We start from the raw sequence: 20,599 nt of genomic DNA, 5'->3' as shown, positions 1-20,599 counted from the left end.
ACACTCCTGATGTCCTTCCTGAGGCTGGGCTCCATAAACTTTGCGCTCAGTAACTTCCCTGCTGCTCTCACACCTGGATGCTGTAGAGCAGGGGTCGGCAATTAGGTTTGGCAGCGGCCACTTTTTTTTTGGGCACGTGAATCGCGGGCTGTGCATCCATCCACGGGGGTGGGGGGGTGGAGGGGGGGTGTGTGATCGTTGTAGCAGCGGCATACATCCGCAGACCGGGGGGTGCGGGGATAACGGTGGCGGCCGACGCATGCATTTGCGCGGGGGGGGACCCGAAGACCATGGGGGAGAACCGTCAATTCGGGGTGCGTGCGTCCGCTCTAGGGCCCGGGGTAATGCGTGCGTACGTGTGCGCGCGTTCGTGCGTGTTGGAATCCTCTCGCGAGCCGGGTTGGACGGTTCCTGGTGGTGATTTGGGCACTAAGCCGCCTTCCTCCCTGAAGCAGCAGTGAAAACCTTCTGGTGTGACGTCCTCTCCCAAAGCACAGCAGGACAGCCTGACCTGGTAACAGCCGGACACCATCTGGAACTGTCCACAACAGTTTGGATGAAGAGTCATCAAATCAGTTCAACATCAGACACCAGTGGAATCAGTATCCGTACTCTGGCATTGCTCTTGACCAGTGACTGCATTTCCCAGAAGTCCCTGAGAGCCGGAGCCAGAGTGAGGGCTCCTGGAGTGTGTGGGCGTTGATTAACAGAAGTCCCATCCTCCTGTAAGAAGACCCGCCTCCCGAGATTAAAACCACCCGGCGCACTGAGAGGAGCTTACACAGCACCGCTCAGGACGCCACACACACTCAGACCTACAGACCCACACACACACATCCACAGATCCCCGCACAGTGATTCACACACACTCTCAGACCCTCAGATCCACACAGCAGCCCACAGATCCGGCTCAGGATGGATAAGGAGGCGCGTCCGAACTGGGAGAGCCCTCTGCAGTTCGTCCTGGCGTGCGTGTCCTACGCGGTGGGGCTGGGAAACGTGTGGCGCTTCCCTTACCTGTGCCAGAAGCATGGTGGAGGTAAGAGGCTTCCCTTCCTTCTTCTGCTCCCTCGACCAGAGGAATAACAGGCTGCTACTGTTTTTCTCCACTCATTCATGCTGGCGTGTAGTGAACCCTTCGGTCAGCGGCTCAGAGAGGTGAAGGATGGCTTCATGCGTCCACAGCTGGCCTCCAGACTTTAGTTGACTTTACAGCCTTGGTATCAAAAGCTTTTCTCAGGGAGCTCAAAGTCACGCTTACAGTTAAATGATTCCTTCTCTCTGGACTTGATGTTGGGTCGCTCTATATGAGGCACAGCTGCTCCACTGACCCTCCGACCACCACCTGGTCCCTCAGGGCGCCCTCCAGGCTCTGCCCCACAGGTCCAGGATCAGGCCTCTATCAGGCGGAGTGGTCTTCTTCCCAGTTCATCAGGACTTCTCATTCAGGACACCAGAAAAACTCTCAAACCACTTAACCAAGACTTCTCACTCCAGTAACTCCACAAGCAAAGGAACAATAATCATCATGAAATGATAATCACGGACGTAGTGCCTGATTTGTTCAGAAAATGTAAATAAAATTACAAACAACAGATTTATTGCAAAATCTACCGAATGATTAATAAATAAATGTAGCGAATAACCCCTACATTTGGAAAAGCCCAGCGTTAACAGCATTGTGTTAAACATCACATATCCAGCCTAAAGAGTTCAGGGTTTCTTCACTTCCTGTCTGAGAGCAGCGACAACCCAAAGCTGCTGCCAGAACTCACGTTACATCACATTTTCTCTCGTAGTAGCATCACAGCAGGGCATGTGACACACAGCAAGGTCCGCAGCCTTCTGCACCCAGCAGGACTCACATCACATCCCGCAAAACGCCTGTCTGACGGCGGGGCGTCAGGGGAGAAGCAGATGTTTGATGATGAATGTCTTCGTTTTGGAAATTGGGAGGAAGAGCAGCAACATCAGCAGAGCTCACTGAGATCTGAGCAGCTCGGCTGCTCTTTACCTGTGTGTGTGTGTGTGTGTGTGTGTGTGTGTGTGTGTGTGTGTGTGTGTGTGTGTGTGTGTGTGTGTGTGTGAACGCATCCACCGACCTTTACCCACAGTGTCAGGATGCTAATAATAATGATGGAAATCATTAACCTGGAGGAGGAATACACAGCGTTTCATTCATACGCAGACACACACTTCCAGGCGTGTCACACCTGTCTGGATCCCAGCTGAAGACTCGGCGCTGGTTTCACGCCCAGCGTCACCTTTCCTGCTCATTTCCATTAAACACTGGATAAACTCTGGAAGGCTGTCACTCATTAAACGCTGTTGTTAATCCCTAACTGGCTGGAAGCTCGAGGGTTTGATCAACACCCGTCTGCAGGAAATGAAGGACTGCAGGAGGCAAAGTGAGACCGAACAACAACGGTTAGATAACTGTGGAAACCCAGCGTGAAGTCTGAGAAGTTTCAGCTGAGGCTGATCCTTTGTGGCAGACGAAGGAGTCTACTGTGTGTGTGTGTGTGTGTGTGTGTGTGTGTGTGTGTGTGTAATTAACAGAGGAATTTCTTCAGACAGAGTTTTGGGCTGTCTTTGAAACCCCCAGGAGACGTTTGCAGATGAAGTTCTAATTGCTGTAATTGTTCCAGTTGTTGAAAGTGGCTCTGACTTCTGTGGAAGTTCTGTTTGAAGAAACCGTTGGTCTGTAATGATTCCGGACAATAAGAGGAGAACCCCTGCCCTCACGCTGGACCGCCATTTCTACCGCAGAGCTCATGGTTTGTGATCATTTACATCAATCAGGGTGAGCGCGAGTACTTAGAGTACAGCATCCTGAACAAAGCGGTGAGGGTCCATGCAGTGGAGACAGGCAGTGGAGATGAAATGGGCCATGGGGACAGGCAGTGGAGACGGGCAGTGGAGATGAAATGGGCCATGGGGACAGGCAGTGGAGACGGGCAGTGCAGGCCTTGTGACTGAAGACGTGGGCTGGGGTTGACGGGTTCCACTGTGGGCCTCTCGGAGGTGCAGTGGCCGCGACGCAGCAGAACCTCTGTCTTTGGTCCCAGTGACTCCTGTGAGCCTCCACCTGCTGACCTGGGCCCCTGGACTCCACACGTGAAGAAGACTGTTTTTTTTTAAATCTGGGTTTTAAAATGGACAGTGGTTTTAAACTAGATTCACAGATCAGCGCAGTGGTTCAGTCCAGATTCTTCCACCTCAGGAAGTTGGCCAGAGTGAAATCTATTCGTGCATGTGAGCACTTTGAGACAGTAATCCAGTACTCCATTACATCTCGGCTGGATAACTGCAATGCACTTCATGTTGGAGTCAGCCAGTCGTCCCTCGCTCGTCTCCAGTTGGTCCAAAATGCTGCAGCGACTGCTGACTGGAGGACGTAAGAGGGACACATCAGTCCATCCTGGCCTCCCTCCACTGGCTCCCTGTGTACTTCAGAGTCCATTTTAAGGTTCTTTTATTTTTTTTTAAATCCCTGAATGGTCTCGCCCCCCCCCCCCCTCACCTCTGTGAGCTGCTTCGCCCCTGCACTCCTGCCCGGTGCCTCAGATCAGCTGATCAGCTGCTCCTGGAGGAGCCCAGGTCCAAGTGTAAGCTCAGAGGGGACAGAGCTTTTTCCGCTGTGCTCCCCCAGCTGTGGACTGAGCTGCCACTGCCATCAGACAGCCCCCCCCCCCCCCCCCCCCACTCACTGTCCATTTTTAAGAAAGATCTTAAAACACATTTTTATTAACTGGCTTTTAACTCAGCCTGAGACTCTGCCCCTGGTTTTTAATGTTTATTTAAATGTCTCTTTTTGTTGTTGTTGTTGTTTTCTTTGTTTTTACTGTATTTTACTCTTGCACTTGCACATATATATTTTGTGACTTTGTACAGCACTTTGTGCCAGCTGTCGTTGTTTTTAAAGTGCTATATAAATAAAGTTGAGTTGAGTACTCTATGGCATGGCAAAAAAAGCAGTTTAAATGTTTGGGTATCATAATACCTAAAGATCTTGCAGGACTATCAGATTGTAACTATTCACCTGTAAACGCAAAAATTGAAGATGATATATCCACATGGAACTTAATTCCCTTCTTCAGTTTTAGCTCAAGGATTGAATCTATTAAGGTGAATAAACTGCCAGGATTACTGTATCTTTTCCAGACCCTACCAGTAGATATATTAGTATATTGATCAGAAACAGTCCAATGAAAGGGACACAATGTTATCAGGGTACTTATGGCAAGGTGAAAGACCTAGAATCCGCTTACAGACATTACAGCTGGTAAAATAAAACGGGATGGGGTTTACCCCATCTTAAGGACTATTGTCGGGCAGCACAATTGAGACCAATCACATGCTGGTGCAACCCATCTTATGATGCCCAATGGAAAAACATCCATCTATCTGGGACCGGGTCGCGGCGGCAGCAGTCTTACCAGACTTCCTGTCCCCAGACTTCCTCCAGCTCTTCATAGAGGATCCCAAGGCGTTCCCAGGCAAGTGGAGAGACATAGTCAATTTGACTAATGTTTATTTTACGATCACAACTGAAGTTTGATCACTCTTGAATAAAAATTGTCTGATGGTTGTTTTAAGTTTGACTGAAGTTTGGCTACAGTTTGTCTTGCTATTGAATGTAGTTTGACCGAAGTCTGGCTGAAGTCTGTCTGAGGTTTTTTTGGAAGTCTGTCTGACGTTTGAGGTTTGTCTGAAGTTTTGTAGACAGGATGTTGGTTGACTCTCTTTTGAGTGAAGCTTCGGCATTAATTTGCCTTAAGTTTGACTGAAGTTTGGCTGAAGTTTGAGTGACCATTAGCTGAAGTCTGGCTGAAGTCTGACTATTGAAGTTTGAGTGGAGCTTCAGTGAAGTTTGACTGAAGTTTGGCTGAGGTTTGAGTATTACTTTGGCTGAAGTAGAGCTAAGGTTTTGCTGGATCTTGGCTGAAGCTTGAATTAAGTTTTCCAGAAGTCTCTCTGAAGTTTGACTGAAGTTTGAAGTTTTGAGGTTTGGCTGAATTTTGAAGTTAGGCTGAAGTCTGTCTGACATTTCACTGAAGTTTGATTGAAGTTTGACGGATGTTCGGCTGAAGTTTTAACTACGTAAGTAAAATTCATTTACATAGCATTGTTCACAGATCCGTTGTCACAAACTGCTTTACAGTGGCAGAGAATCATATAAAGACCAGAGATATAAAGATAAAAGATCATATAAACAGTTTGATACATAATGCATAAGATAAGAGATCACGTAAACATTGCACAGAACATAAAATCAGAGAGAAAAGAAATCATATTGACAGTACACAGAACACAGTACGGCCAAGACAACGCTCTGTCAGTTTGGTCTAGCATGTTTTTTGGAACATATCTTTTTAAATGTTTTTTGAAAGCATCCTCTGAGTCCAGGGAGAGCAGGTCTAGAGGAAGTTGGGTCCAGAGGCAGGGCGCGGTGGATTTGAACCAGAAGTCACCCCTAGTTTTAAAGCGAGTCTGAAGGACTCTCAGCAGGTTCTGCTCAGAGGACCTCAGGCTTCGGGCCGAGCTGTGGGGCTTGATTAAGTCTCTGATATACATGGGAGCCTGATCGTGGAGGGGTCAAAAGGTCAGCAGTAGGATTTTAAACTGGACTCACAGCAGGGAACCTGAAGAGAGATTTTGAACTGGACTCACAGCAGGGAGCCAGCTGGAGCAAGGAGCCTCCACCTCCAGGTGGAGCTGGTCAGCAGCCTGGCAGCTGGGTTTTGGACAGACTGGAGATGATGAGCTCCTTCTGGTTGAGGCAGTGAACAGGCTGCTGCAGTAGTCTGGCTGTGAGGAGATGAATGGGTCTGAGCTTAGCGATGTTGCTGGAAGGAACAGGTTCTAACCAGCTGCCTTGAGTGGTGGTCTAGAGACACGGCTTCATCAAAGACCACCCCAAGGTTCCTCAGTTCGGTCTTGTTTGAGGGGCTCAGGTCACCGAGGTGCTGCTGATAGTGTGGATGGTTCTGTGCGGGGCGATGGTGAGGGTCTCTGTTTTTCCTGAGATTAGTTGGAGGCTGTTGTCTCGGAACCACTGCTGGTTTGGGACCAGCAGGTCATTAAGGAGCTCAGGTTGTGGGTTTCAGAGGACTTGAAGGAGCAGAACAGCTGCAGGTCATCAGCATATAGGAGGTAGGAGACACTAAACTGCTGGATTATCTGAGCCAGAGGAAGGACATACAGCAGGAACAGGAGGGGACCCAGGACTGAGCCCTGAGGCACGCCACACTGTAGGCTGGCCGACGCACTGCAGCTCCTACAGTCAGATATGAGGAGAACCACTGTAGCATTGGACCTGACAGACCAATCAGGTCCTGCAGCCTGTTTATCAGGATCTGGTGGCCAACTGGGTCAAACGTTGAGGACAGGTCCTCCAGGTCCAGCACTGTGCGTCTCCCTGAGTCGGCAGACATCAGGACGTCTGGACTCTTTCAGCAGAGCTGTCTCTGCAGTGGTGTTTTCAAAGCCTGACTGAAACGCGTCGTATACGTTACGTGACTGGAGCAAAGATGTAAGTTGTGTCTCAAACACATTTTCAAACATTTTCAATAAAAAGGGGAGTTTAGACATCAGCATGTAGTTCTTAAGTTCACGTTAATTCAGATTAGATTTCTTAAGTTTAGATTCTACAGCTGTAGGCTTGAAGGTGGAAAGAAGCATGCCAGAAGAGAGGGACAGGTTGAACATTTTGGTCACCCATGGTCCAGTATTGTCAAAAACACTCACAAAGAGCTTAGATGGAAACACATCTACAGAACTGGAGGAGGGTTTTGTTTTCGCCATCAGTGCTGAGACGTCTTAAAGGCATACTGGAGTAAAGGAGGACCAAATATGTAAAGGCGGTTCGACAAGACCTGGATCGCACAAGGAAGGGCAGTGATCGGTGAATGGAGAAACAATTTAGAGGATTCAGATTCAACCCAGGCTGGAGCTTCGCCACTTAGTCCACACTGTAACCAGGCCCAGTAGTCATAAAGACAGTGAGGCATTGCCATCCCTTCTGATATGTTCGGTCTTTGTAAAAATGATTTAAGAATACGAGAAATCTTGCCATCATATGAAAGCTGTTCAGACTTGATCCAGTGTCAAAAAATATATTTTGGGAATGTAAATCAGAATAAACTGAAATAGCTAAAGAGACCTGGGGAGGATATTCATCTCGACAAGGTTAATCCGACCTGCTAATGAGAGGTAATGAGCACCGTCCACTCATGTCCTGCTTACATCTACCAAGTAAAGCTGTGAAATGTAGTTTCTGTAGTGTGTGAAAGGAGTGTGGTACCGCCACTCCAAGGTATGTAAAGTGCGAGGACACTCTTCTGAATGGAAAGACGGTCCTTGGAATATCAGCTGCTGATTTACAAGGTAGAATTCACCTTTATCTAAATGTAATTTCTAACCTGAAAGCCTTCCACATTGTTAAAATGTAGACAGAACACGTGGCAGTGATGAAACTGGGTTGGCAATAGAGAGGAGAAGATCATCGGCAAAGAGAGAGACTCCCCCGGGGTTCTCCTCTCAGTTGCCTGGCACTGATGTCTGGTGCCTCTATGCAGTGTGAAGTGTGAGTGAGCCGTGCAATGATTAGAGCTTTTGCCTCATAGCAAGAAGATCCTGGGTTCAAATACCGGCCGGGGCCTTTCTGTGTGGAGTTTGCATGTTCTCTCCATGTTTGTGTGCACTCCAGCTTCCTCACACGGTCCAAAAACATGCATGTGAGGTTAATTGGTGACCCTAAACTGCCCCTAGGTGTGAGAGTGAATGGGTGTCTGTCTATATGCGTTGGCCCTGCGACAGACAGGTGACCTGTCCAGGGTGACCCTGCCCTTGAGCACAGCAGCTGGGGTTGGCTCCAGCCCCCTGCAATGCAGTGAAGGTTAGACAATGGATGGATGAATTGTTAATTTGACCGACACCAAAGGGGAGGTATATACTAATTTAACCCAAGAAATGAAGCTTTTTCCAAAACCAAACTTATCAAGGGACATTAATGAATTTTCCCACTCCACCTGGTCGAAAGCTTTCTCTGCATCTCAGGTAATGAGGCATTCAGGATCTGCAGATCAGGTATGAGTGTAAAAATTTTTAAAAAGCCTTTGGATGCTAGAAAAAGGATGTCTTCCTTGTACAAATTACAAATCCGGGTTGGTCAGATAGTACCAAGTCTGGGAGAATCTTTTCAAGGCACCTGCCAAGAGTCTCAGTCAGAATTGTATAGTCTACATTTAATAGGAAAACTGCTCTGTAAGACTGACAACACAAAGGTTCCTTTCTTTATTATGTTAGAGACAAATTCAGGCCTGAGTCAGACTTTCAGCTGAGCAGGATTCACTAAACATAGAAAGTAGCAATGGAGACAAATCCTCTGTAAATTAAAAAAAAAAAAAAACTCAACCAGGAACCCATGAGATGCGGGGGATTTTCCAGATTGCATTTCTATATGATGGATTCAGAAATTTTCTCCAGTGTCAAAGGAGAATCAAGGTCAGTCACCAGAGAGTTACCGGAGTTGGCCGTTTCAGAGATTCAGAAGTCCCATCATCATAATCCAAGAAATATAGACTAGCATAAAATCATACAAAAGCCTCATTGCTCTCTTCGTGGGCTGTTGTCACCAAGCCTGAGGTGGACTGAACTTGGATTATTTCACGTGACGTTGCAGCTTGCCTGCCTTGTCACCCAACGTCATAAAATTTATGCCCACATTTTATGAAGAACTGTTCAGCTTTGGAGGTGGAGGTTAAATCTTACTCAGTCTGCAGGCCAAGCCGTTGTTGACAAAGTCCAGGAGATGGTGCAGAGGCATAATGATTGGCCATCTGTTAAATCTGAGCTGCGAGATCTTCCAATTTCGTCAGTCAGTTTTTAATGTATGAGGATTATCCAGTAATTTGGCCACGTAGATTAGCTTCCAGCATTTCCCATACACATTCCCATGTGTGAAGACGCATTGAACTCAATAATGGGGGCATGATCAGATATAACTGTACTGTAAGAAATAGGCGGGGTAGAAAGGAGTATAAAGCTAGCAATCAATTCTAGAAAATGGCGAAAAGAAAGAAACAGCTCTCCCTGTAGGGAAATAAAAATGGATCAACCATTCCAGACTGCTCTATAAAGGGATGAAAGCTGCCGCCATTTTGGAAAGAGGACTGGGATTGGGTGAAGATTGATCCAGCCTGGGGCAGAGCATAGAAAATGTCCCCGCCAATAATCAACTGATGACTATCAACCTCAGGGATGCTAGCAAAAAAGATCGGCTCTGCCATTCTTTCATTAGATTCACATCCAGGTCTGTCAGGGAGGGTTCAATAACGCTGTGCCCAGAAACGGTAGCTTGCAGGGATGGGATGGGAGAGTGCAGATTCATGCCGTCTCGCAGTTCTTTCAGGGCCTCCTGAGTTAGCATGCTGATGAGGCATCAGCTGACAGCGACTGCACAGGCTTGGCATTTTACCGGCTTTAGATCTGCTAGACCAGGGGTTTTCAAGGTGTGGAATGGCGAGCCTCCCCAAAGGGAGCTCTGCCGTCGGAGTGCCTCCCAAAGGGCACTCTGTCCCGGGCGGGGGGACCTCAGACCGGCCCACTCTAGATCCCCACCTACTGAAATCATGAATTACAATCTTACATATGAAAATACCAATCGTCTGTAAAGCCTTTTCGAAAACATTTCAAATTCATTGCAAGTAAGGGTTGCTTTATAATGCAAATTTATTTCAACACACCACATCAACATATTAGACTACACATCTTTTTTAATCATTTCACAATCTATATTTTAAATATATGTTAACAGATGTCCAAAAATGTAAATAAAAACAGAAAATATTAGATTTAGAAAATAAAATAAGAGAATGTTCTTTCTCATAGCACTATCATCTGTTTTTCAAAGAAACATGGCCGACCCTTCAATATGAAGAAGCTCCTGAGCGGAGCTCTGGCCTCGGCCTCTTTGTTTATGAGAAGATCATCGTCCAAAGACAGAGGATCTCGTTCTCACTGCTCATCAACGCAGACGCCTCACGTTGTTTCTGGGTCAAAGGGCTCCTGTACTGCTTTTAATGATTTTTGCTGATGAACTGCTCTCGCAGGATACTTGAGTGATGGACAGTGTTAGCAGCAGCTTGTAGGCCAGTTCAGTCACATGGTGGACATCAGTGAGCAGAAACAGAGAGAATGAGGTGAGCTCAATGACGAGACTTTCATCCTATTTGCTTTTCAACAGTGGGCTTTGTGTGTGTTTACTGTCTTACTTCTAATGATTAAAGAAGATGTCACTGGTCGCTCCTGTGGTTCAGGTACAGAGAGCGGTATTACTGGAGGTAATGCTGCTTGTTCACACACTGCTCTGACAGCTCAGCTGTTCTTCCATCCTGACAGGATCAGTCCCTCATCTCCTCTGGCTGCTGCTCTGCTTCAGTCACACTTTAAACATGATCTAAACTCTCAGCTCAAATCTCCCCAGTTTCTAAAGCCTTCTGATTAACATGGTGTACTACTGACTGTACATCCACTGGGGTAAATAAGCACAATGAAAGGAATGGAATCAAACGGGACTCACCCTGAACTCATGAACATACGAAGCAGATAGAACCTGACACTAACAGCCAATACACACTCACACTGTTAGCTTCAAGATGCTAATGCGCGATAATGCTAATGTGGCGAGAGGAGGAATAGTACTAGTTCAGTTAGGGTGGGAGGAGAGGTATCAATTGTTGTTAAGACCCGACAACGCCATCCTGGGACTTTCACCCAGGAATTCGTGCTGAAGGCACACAGGCTCATTGCTCATTGACGACAGAGACGTGGTTCCAACTCAAAAAAATACGATTTTTATTCAAACAATGAATGTTAAAAGTACGTCACACATACGTTAAAAACTCACACAGAACCCAGGGGAGGAGGGGGGGTTGACTCTCGGCTAAGGCCTCGTGGATGGGCTTGAGCTAATGCGGAGGGGAGCGATCCATTAAACAAAAGTAAAGCAAATCAAACCACACCCAGTGAAACAAACCACCACCGCACACGCAAACAAGGAAGGATGCCACCTTCCAGACGACAGCAAGCCACCACCGACCTCCAGCCGCCACACACTCACTCATTCGTTCATGCTGGGGGGGGAGACAACCCCCAAATGAAGAGCGTGCCCGGCCAGCTGTCCCAGCCAAACGCTCCACACTGGAGGTTCCTTCCACCAGCAGATCGAGGAGCCGCTGGCCACAGGAGCCTCACGGCTGCTGCCGTGATACAGAGGAGCTGGGATGAGCGGCTCCAGACTGGCAGGCTGGAGACCAGGCACGCTGGAGACCAGGCACGCTGGAGACCAGGCACACAAGGCACGCTGGAGACCAGGCACGCTGGAGACCAGGCACGCTGGAGACCAGGCACACAAGGCACGCTGGAGACCAGGCACGCTGGAGACCAGGCAGCAATGGCCTCAGAACAGATCACAGGAGCACCTGGCTCAAAGGAAGGATGATTATTGCTCTAATCACTAATGAGGCAGCTGGCCAATACGGTCCCGGGGATGGTCCTGGCCCTCTACCGATGGGGTTCGGGTTAGGATCTGCTCTGCTCCCGGGCATCCGGTGCCCAGTGGGGGATGGGGGTGGCTGGGATCTGAGCTCTGGGATTTCTGCTGATTGTCGGGACCCTGAAAGCCTCTCTGGTCTGCTTCTGGCCTTCTCAGAGGTCAGAGGTCATGATCAGGTTGATCTTTAATCACTCTTCTTCATGTTCTGCATGTGGACTCCCCTTGTTGTCCTGTGGGCTGTTAGACTAATGTCTATCCGGCTCAGATCTCGCCTGATGCCTGCTTTGTAATTTGGCACCTGGATCCTCAGCTTCACGCCCCTGATCATTACCAGCATGGCTCTCTAGCCACAGTCCGTAGAATCAGCTCCTCAGAAGAGGTGAAGTGAGCCATACGGACCGACTCTTCTAAAAACAACAATATTCTCAGCACCACAAAGCAGAGAAAAAAAAGTGCAAGTTCCACTTTATCACATTTTCCATTGTGTGGTTATGAGTGGTGCTTTAGAAACATCTGATCCACGGTTCTCCTGAGCTGGCTCATACGTTGTCTCTGTCTTTTCAGGGGGGTTCCTGATTCCTTACCTCCTCATGCTGATTCTGGAGGGCGTGCCCTTGTTTTACCTGGAGCTGGCCATTGGTCAGAAGATGCGTTTAGGGAGCATCGGTGCCTGGACGTCCATCAGCCCATATTTAGGCGGATTAGGTAAGTGTTGTCATCGCTGGCTGCATATAGAAATCAGTGTGCAGGTCTGTTAAAGAAGACGGGGAGAGACCTGCCTGCTGCCGTCATCTGATGGAGCTGTTTGAGGCGGGAGTGAAGCTGTTTATTCGGAGAAGTCTCAACACTTCTCGATTATCATCTGGACGGTGTCCGCTGTTGGCTGGCTTTATCACATTCATGTTTTCATTTCATCCTCTTCATGAGCTTCAAGGTTTACATGTCATTTGGTTTGAAGCAGGTTGAAGCTCCTGAGAGCTTTCTGTGGAGTGGGGGGAGGATCAGCGGTGCTTTGGAGGGAACACTGAGGCTGTGTCGTGGTTATTGTTGATTTCATTTCTGGTGGTTGTAAAAAAGCTTCAATAATCCCCCAAAGCTCTTTATCGCTGTTAGTAATGTGGTTGAGCTTCAGATTTAAGCCACTTTTGTTTTGTCACACTTCATTTTCTTCAGAAAACCAAAAGAAAGGCACGGATGCAGATTAATGAACGAAGAAGCTGCTGAGGAGGAAGACGCTCATTTGGTTTTCTGATTTCAGGTCTTGCCAGTGTGGTGGCATCGCTCTATCTGTGTCTGTATTACAACGTCATCAATGCATGGAGTTTCTGGTACCTCTTTAATTCATTTCAAGTGAGCTCCTGACTAACAAGCTACTGTCATTTACTGAGCAGATTCTCGTCCTGCATGAGCTGATGTGAGGCCGGCCGCAGACTGACCTGTGCTGCCTGACCCCACAGTCCACGCTGCCCTGGGCCGTCTGCCCCACCAACGCCAACCGGACGGGGTACGTGGAGGAGTGCGAGGCGGCCACCTCCACCCAGTACTTCTTCTACCGGGAGACCCTGAACATCTCTCCTTCCATCGAGGCCAGCGGCGGCGTCCACACGGGCCAGCTGCTGTGCTTCCTGCTGGCCTGGGCCATGACCTACCTGTTCATCGTCCGAGGAGTCAAGTCCACCGGAAAGGTACGGAGAGGAAGTCCCTGCCGCTGCAGGAGGGCGGGGTCAGGGCGGGCGGCCTTTCAGTCAATCACAGGAAAATAAAGTGACACAATCACAAACTCATGAAAAAGCAGATGCCTCCTTCATGCTTCAAGATTTGTAGCAGCGGTTCTGAAGCCAAGCTGAATCTGTCCACGCCTCCCCCTCGTTGTCCGCCACGCCCATCTCAGCACAGGCAGAGCAGCTGGTCAGCCAGAATGCCAGTGTTGGCTTTGAACGGTGCTGCGCCCGTCGAAATGAGCACTGCGTGGCCTGGCCCACCCTCCGCCGCCCGAAGTAACTGGTGGTGTTCACGGCTCCATCCCATCACTGCATAGACAGCATGGAAACAAAAGCACTGCCTGCACTCTAGGCGGGTCTGCAGCAGGGTTTCAGACTGGAAACAGGCTACTTGTGTGAGCGTGGCATTCTGCTCACTCTGCAGGTGTTATTGAGACATGCTCCATCAGATTGATATACACTGCAGTTTTTCTCCTTGCTCTGCAGGTGGTGTATTTCACAGCCATATTTCCGTATGTCGTCCTCTTTATCTACCTGATCCGCGGCTTCACTCTTCATGGAGCCATCAACGGTGTCAAATACATGGTCACACCCAAGGTGAGGTCCCCAGAGTGCCGACTGAAGACGCCTCAGGTCGTTTGAGTGAGGAGATTTTCTTCACAAACAACTGTTGGTGTGTGTAGATGGAGGAACTTGCCAACCCCACGACATGGATCAATGCGGCCACGCAGATCTTCTTCTCCCTGGGTCTGGGCTTCGGCTCGCTCATAGCCTTTGCCAGCTACAACCAGTACAACAACAACTTTGAGAGACAGGCCATCATCGTGTCCGTCGTCAACAGTGGAACCTCGGTCTTCGCCAGCCTGGTGACTTTTTCCATTTACGGCTTCAAGGCAACAATCAACTTTGAGAACTGCCTGGAGAGGTGTGTGTGTGTGTGTGTGTGTGTGTGTGTGTGTGTGTGTGAGACATGACTGTAGTGGTCTTTTAATGTATTGTTTTCTAACTAATTTAAAGGGGCTGTATCCTGCTTTTTTAGCTCGTCCAAACCCTAGAAATGGCATTAACATGGTAATAGTTTATTTTTGGCGCAAAGGAAAAGTAATTTTGTGTGAAATAAAAGATTTTCTGGGGCTAATTCTGAAACCCGGAAGAGAAAACGCTCCGTTTCACTGAAATCCCGCCTCTCCCCCTGTGGACTTTGACTGACAGCGTCCTTCAACCAATCAGCGCTTCAAAACAAATATGCTGGTTAGCTTTAGCTCTTTAGCTCTAGCTTCTCCACACGCAAAAACGTCTTTTCCTGTGAGAAACTCACCAAGCGCAGACCCTCCAGACCCTCCAGACCCTTCAGACCCTTCAGACCCTTCAGACCCTTCAGACTCTTGCTCTTGCTTGACTGTTGCTTTCAGACGATGGTTAAAGTTTATCCTCGAAATCGAAGTTACAAAAAGCAGCAACGCTGACTGCCGTGGGCCTGCGGGAGGGGGGGGGGGCTCAGGGGAGCCATCTTCACAGTGTGACGTGAACGTGGGAAAACAGAGCGTTTTCACGGTGCAGGAGGGGCTGCCTCTCTGAGCAGCACAAACACTAGGAAAGCTTAAAAACACGGGCACAAAGGAAAAAAAAAACGCTTTGGGGGTGTTTTTGGTGAGTACATAACTATATAACAAGGTTAAAACATACAAAAAGTGAATTTTGCATGATACAGCCCCTTTAAAGACATCTGCAACAGAATTTTATGTTTTTATATTTTTACTTGAAATCACTCATTAGCCATTAAAACCTGAAGAGTAAAACTTATTCATTTTTATTATCAATTTTTTTGAAATGTTGAGTTACATTTTTAAAATCAATCCCATGAACTTGTGGAGCGGCCACGTTGTTCCCAGGAAGGAGCGGCTGAACGTCCAAAAGTGTGTGGATGAGAACCACAGCTCTCCGGTAATGCCTCCTGTTGCTCTTCCAGGTCTCGCATCTTGCTGATGAACACGTTTAATCTGGCAGAGGACAGCATCTCCATCAGCAACGTGTCGGACTGGATCGAGAAGCTGAACGCCACGTACCCCCTGGAGTTTGCCGACATCGATGGAAGACTGGACAACTGCAGCCTGGAGAGAGAACTGGACACCGTACGTACCGCCACTCAGGACTCTGATGACGAAGCTGTGTGGACCAGGTCGGCATGCAGGGATCCAGATGCAGCCCACGAGAGGTCTTCGTGATTTCAATGAAAACTGCAAGACGAACCCTGATAATTAGAAAAAGCATAATCAGTAAGACAGCTAACATCCCACTGAGCAAACAGTGGTCCAAACCACTGGTCTGTAAGGTCTTCTGTCTGCACGTCCAGAAGACGTCCTCAGAGCAGCTGGAATGAAAGTTTTCTGTTCAATGTCTTATCGGGACATGTATTGATGTCAAAGAAAAGACGTTTCATTGACGCAGTTATTTGACGTCCAGAAGACGTCCTCAGGGGAGCCAGAACTGAGGTCAGAGCAGATCAGCCAATGAACAAGTGAATAAAACCAGTTATAGAAAGCCATCATACAGAAAACACACCTTGACAGTGAGGTAGAGTCAAGTTTAGCTGTTTTCTGCTTGAAAGAAGTGTTTTCCACAGTGTTCCAGAAAATCCAGAAAATGAGTTTGTGCCTGAGAGCAAACGGTATGTTTTAAAATGTTTTCAGTTCCTTTAGGAGTTCATTGTTGTTCATTGAAATGAAACATAACTTACAGTTTTCTTAATGACACCAAAACTTTATTTTTCACAAGTTTTAAAGGTGGAACAAGTACTATTACGTCACTTAACGTCTCCTCTGCGGAGAGCGTGCTGCAGGTGGCCAGTCTGGGAGACTTTCAGTGAGTTCAGACAGTTCAGGGTCATGCATGTGCACGGCCGATCGGTGATGGCCTGCTCATTACATACGGATTGCCGTGCTGCTTGTTTGGCAAACTAGGAACTCACATATGATTGGCCCTGGAACCCAAAAGGGTGATGGTCTAGCCCCGCCCACTGAAGGTGTTCTGTCCAGAATTCCCATTTTGAAGTAAAAAACATCACCGAGACCTTCATTGATGGAGGAGATAGTTTGAAGGGGCGGTTTCTTCAATCACAGGTGACACACAGCAACGATTTTTCTTAATGTAAGAGTAAATTTCTTACTTATACCTTGAAGCTGCATTGTCTTAATGTTGAATGTTGATAGTTATGAAGACAGTAGCTGTCTGAATGAAAGGAACCCCCCCCGCCCCCGTATGCTTCGTTTTGTCCACATCTGTCACCTGCGTCGTGTTGCTCTTCGTGTCTTCGCCTGAATGCAGTTTGTCCTCGGGCCTGGCAGTGACGGCTGTAGGCTGACGGAAACTCTTGAGTGAAACATCAGCTGAAAGAAGGTCCAGTGGGAGGCTGCTGAAGGCGGCAGAGCAGAGACACAGTGCAGGACTGAGTGAGGGACGGAGTGTTGGATTCCTGTGCAGAGCGGACAGTTTCCTGAGCACCCAGGGACAATGAGGCGTCTGTTCTGTCTTTGCTCTCTTCAGGCTGTGGAGGGGACAGGTCTGGCCTTCATTGTGTACAGCGAGGCCATTAAGAACATGCCGCTGTCTCAGCTGTGGTCCGTGCTGTACTTCATCATGCTCCTGCTGCTGGGAATGGGCAGCATGTTGGGAAACATCATGGCCATCGTCACCCCGCTGCGAGACTTCAAAGTCTTCTCCTGCATGAGCACAGAGCTGCTGAACGGTAAGCTCCTGCGTCGTGGGGGTGGGGCAGTGGAAGGGTTCACTCAGCCACGTCATCAGGGACACCTGTTCGAAGCTCCAGTCTGCAGCTCAGTGTGTTTCTGAATCCAGACGTGATGAAGATGAGCTGATGAGGGTCAAACTGAGCATGAGGAAGATGAATGTGACGTTGACATGATAGACCTTCAGCCCAGCAATCAGTCAGAAACATTGGAAGAACTGCTGGATGAACTGACTCTAAGGTACAAAGAGGATTTGGACAGTGAGGGAAGTGAGTTTCAATACTCTGTGGAGGAGGAGCGACAGGTGAAGAACACTGGGCAGGACTCAGATAATCACACACTGAGGCAGGAAGACAAGTGACCAGAAACCCAGAACACACACGTGAGATTCAAAATAAAACAGGAAGCGTTCAAACTGAAAGAGAAGAGACCGGTAGAAAAACCCAGAGACCGGGCTGCAGCAGGTCCTGGCAGTGCCTGGAGGGGGCGCTCTGCGGCCGACGCCCGGTGGCCCAGCTCCTCCGGGTGTTTCCCATCAACCCAGCATCATTCCCACCAGCTGAACACTGACTTCACCAAGGAATGAGTCCTGGAACATGACTGAGCCTGGGTTTCACGCTGAGTACTGGGGACAGCAAATAAATCATGGAGGTGACTTTCCACCGCTTCGTCCATTAGAGCTCAGAGAAAGAGCCACTGACAGCCCCTACTTAGTATTATGCTCATTCTGGGAAAAAACAAAAGAAAACCATGTGAATATAATATTTTAAGTAGAAAGTGAAGAACAGTAAAAACCACATGACACCGTGGGGGTGGGGGTGGGGGGTGGGGGGTGGGCATGGTGGAGGGGGGTGGGGGTGGGGGTGTGACAGAGAAGTGGAACTCAGGTGTTGCTGCCTGCTCATGTTCAGTGAGAGCTAGTTATGAAATGAATTTGATCATTTATTCATGAAATGTAACTGATACGGTTATATGTTAAAGAATCTGAAAATAAGTTGTAGAGGTGATGTGTGAATGCGCTGACAGCTCGGTGCTCCTGTGGTCTGACTGGCTTTGGACAGCTCGGATGAAAAAGTGGCCCATAATATGTTAATATGTTTGACCAGGAGTTAAAATGGATGGTCTTATGTCCTCCAGCGAGAGGCTGCTGTCAGACGGCCGCAGAGAGTCCTCCATCTAGCAGGCAGGAACATGAGCAGCGATGCAGAAAATGATGTGACGGCAGCACAGCGCCAAAATGGCTGTTCTGGTGTCGAGAGGAGTTGGAAGGTGTGTGTGTCAGCTCTGTGAGCCGGCTGTGCAGACAGTGTGTGACGCGGTTGTGCTCGTTTCTGGTGGATCTCGTGGTTCTGCTCTGAGCTAACTGGTTGGGGTTTAGGGTTCAGGCTACGGGGGATTTTTATGGCATCCTGCCACAGTTGAAGCAGAGCTGAGTGAGGCTCTGAGGCACTGAAATGTTTGGATGTCTTCCATGTCTTCAGTGGTCAGCGAGTCCTTGTGAGTGACTGTGGATGATGAGCAGGAGTCCTGGACCACAGGACTGATGTTGTGGACAGTATGGCCTGGCGCCATTGGACCAGGTCACACTGAGGAGCGATGTGAGCGAAGCGGGAAGCACGGCACATCGGGTCCTCAAGGTCTGCCTCTCCCTGCAGGGTTGGTGTGTTTGTTCTGTGTACTGCTGGGTCTGGGCTTCACAACCCCCCCTGGAAACTACTGGGTCACCATATTCAACGACTATGGAGCGACCTTCTCCCTGCTGTTCATCGTCCTGATTGAAGTCGTAACTGTCAGCTACATCTATGGAATCAAAAGGTTTGTGCCGTGGGTCGACTTCTTATCATCAGCTAACTGACCGGACTCACCGGTGAAAGGACCACATCTCTCACCCTGCCAGGTTTGAAAAAGACATAGAAGATATGATCGGCCATCGTCCCAACTGGTACTGGAAGATCATGTGGGTTTTCGTCAGTCCTGCTCTACTGATCGGCCTCTTCATCTTCTACATCATCAACTACATTTTGGGCGGGGTGCCCACCTACCAGGCCTGGAACAAGGAGGTGGTGAGTCTTCCTTTTCTTGTCAATCCCAGCTACTGTTTCCCACCCTTCCTCCTGGACCCCCCCCCCCACGTGTCCCTAAGAAAAGATGTCTACCTGCAGCTCTAATCAAACATCACGAAGTGTCTTCTGCCACGCATTCAGAACAGCCGGTGATCCCCGGCGCCGAGACATCCTGTCATTCAAACTGAGACAGACCCCACCTCAAACACAGCAGACCTCTGACTGACCGGCAGGCCGAACCCTGCTCATCAGTCCACTGGACGTCCATTAAAGCCCCAGAGGGGCCAGTCACAGTCCTGGAGGGCCCCGGTCCTCCACAGTCCTGGAGGGCCCCGGTCCTCCACAGTCCTGGAGGGCCCCGGTCCTCCACAGGTTAACAGACTGGAGTCACTGTGGAGCAAGAACAGGGACGCGCTGAACCTGTGCAGGACTGAATCCCTGCAGGACCAGGAGACCCCCCCCACCGCTGACTGGGTGAAAAGGAGGTTTCAGTCAGGACTTCAGGACTTCAGGTCTTCAGGACTTCAGGTTTTCAGGCCTTTAGGTCTTTAGGTCTTTAGGTCTTTGGGTCTTCAGGTCTTCAGGGGTCTTCAGGTCTTCAGGTCAGCTCAGCCATTGTTTCAGCACTCAGCAGTGTGAGGCTCTGGGGCTCTACAGACTTCTGTGGGAGGTGTTTGACATCAGTACTCGTGTTTGTTCGGGTTGCGTGGTTTTTGGGTTCTCGCCTCGGTTTGAGCTGCAGCAGGGTGGGCGGAGCCTGAAAGCAGCAGTATGGCGGTTTGAGCGTTCCTGTTGTTTCCTCAGGGGAAGGCCGAGGTGACCCAGTACCCCCTCTTCGGTCAAGTCTTCATCATTCTGCTGCTGGTGTCGTCGGTGTGCTGCGTTCCCCTCGCCGCTCTCTACGTCTACTGCAAGAAGACGAGGCAGGGAAGCGGCGTGGAGCGGCGGCGCACCGTGAGCACCGTGTCTGCGTAGGGAGCAGACTGTCCAGGCTCCAGACTGTCCGCCGGCCTCCGCTCACCGCCTCCACCCACAGTAGGACCACAGCCATCCTCCCCGTCACAGCCTCGCTTCACTGCACCGATCGCCGTCCACTTCCACATGAAGGGCTGCTTTGTGAGAGACGGCGTGCTTCATCACGGTGGACAGTGCAGGAGTGTCCCGGTGTCCCGGTGTCCCACCTCAGTGAAGACGGCCTGATGGAGACAGGCTGAGGCATGGTTTTCCAGTGCTGTGTGTGATCAGGACTGCTCTCTTTGGGGAATTCACTTGTGTTGCAGCCTTTCCTGAAAACCCCGTCAGGATTTTCTCCTTCATCCTCCTCCTTCTTCTCCTTCTGGAATTTAATCATGTTGTTATGAACCAAAAGTTAAAGTATTTTATTGGTTAAAATCCGTTAAATTCACAGATCAGATCAGTTTAAGACCAACATGGACATTTTTTCAGACTCAATATTGATTTATTAAGAATCTCAGAATGAAAAAGGGGATAAACGTGTTTATGGCACAT

General features: G+C 49.0%; 1 protein-coding gene across 1 annotated transcript; it reads left to right on the top strand.

The window, feature by feature from the left end:
- Positions 1-899: 899 nt before the first annotated feature.
- Positions 900-20,065, top strand: slc6a20 (solute carrier family 6 member 20). The gene is made up of 11 exons (XM_030103520.1): positions 900-1,039; positions 12,125-12,265; positions 12,819-12,910; positions 13,018-13,245; positions 13,768-13,878; positions 13,965-14,206; positions 15,251-15,413; positions 16,825-17,026; positions 18,683-18,842; positions 18,925-19,090; positions 19,895-20,065. The coding sequence occupies exons 1-11, from the start codon at positions 916-918 to the stop codon at positions 20,063-20,065; spliced, it is 1,800 nt and encodes a 599-aa protein (XP_029959380.1). The 5' UTR covers positions 900-915.
- Positions 20,066-20,599: the final 534 nt, after the last annotated feature.

This window comes from Salarias fasciatus, chromosome 11 (assembly GCF_902148845.1).
Source record: "Salarias fasciatus chromosome 11, fSalaFa1.1, whole genome shotgun sequence".
NCBI classification, from domain to species: Eukaryota; Metazoa; Chordata; class Actinopteri; order Blenniiformes; family Blenniidae; genus Salarias; species Salarias fasciatus.
The sequence above is the reverse complement of the archived record's forward strand: the minus strand, read 5'-3'. Positions and strand labels throughout refer to the sequence as shown.

Coding starts and splice junctions, on each gene's coding strand:
- slc6a20 (XM_030103520.1), top strand. CDS start 916: ATGGATAAGGAGGCGCGTCCGAACTGGGAGAGCCCTCTGCAGTTCGTC. Junction 1,040..12,124: donor GTGCCAGAAGCATGGTGGAG/GTAAGAGGCTTC, acceptor CTGTCTTTTCAG/GGGGGTTCCTGATTCCTTAC. Junction 14,207..15,250: donor TTTGAGAACTGCCTGGAGAG/GTGTGTGTGTGT, acceptor TTGCTCTTCCAG/GTCTCGCATCTTGCTGATGA.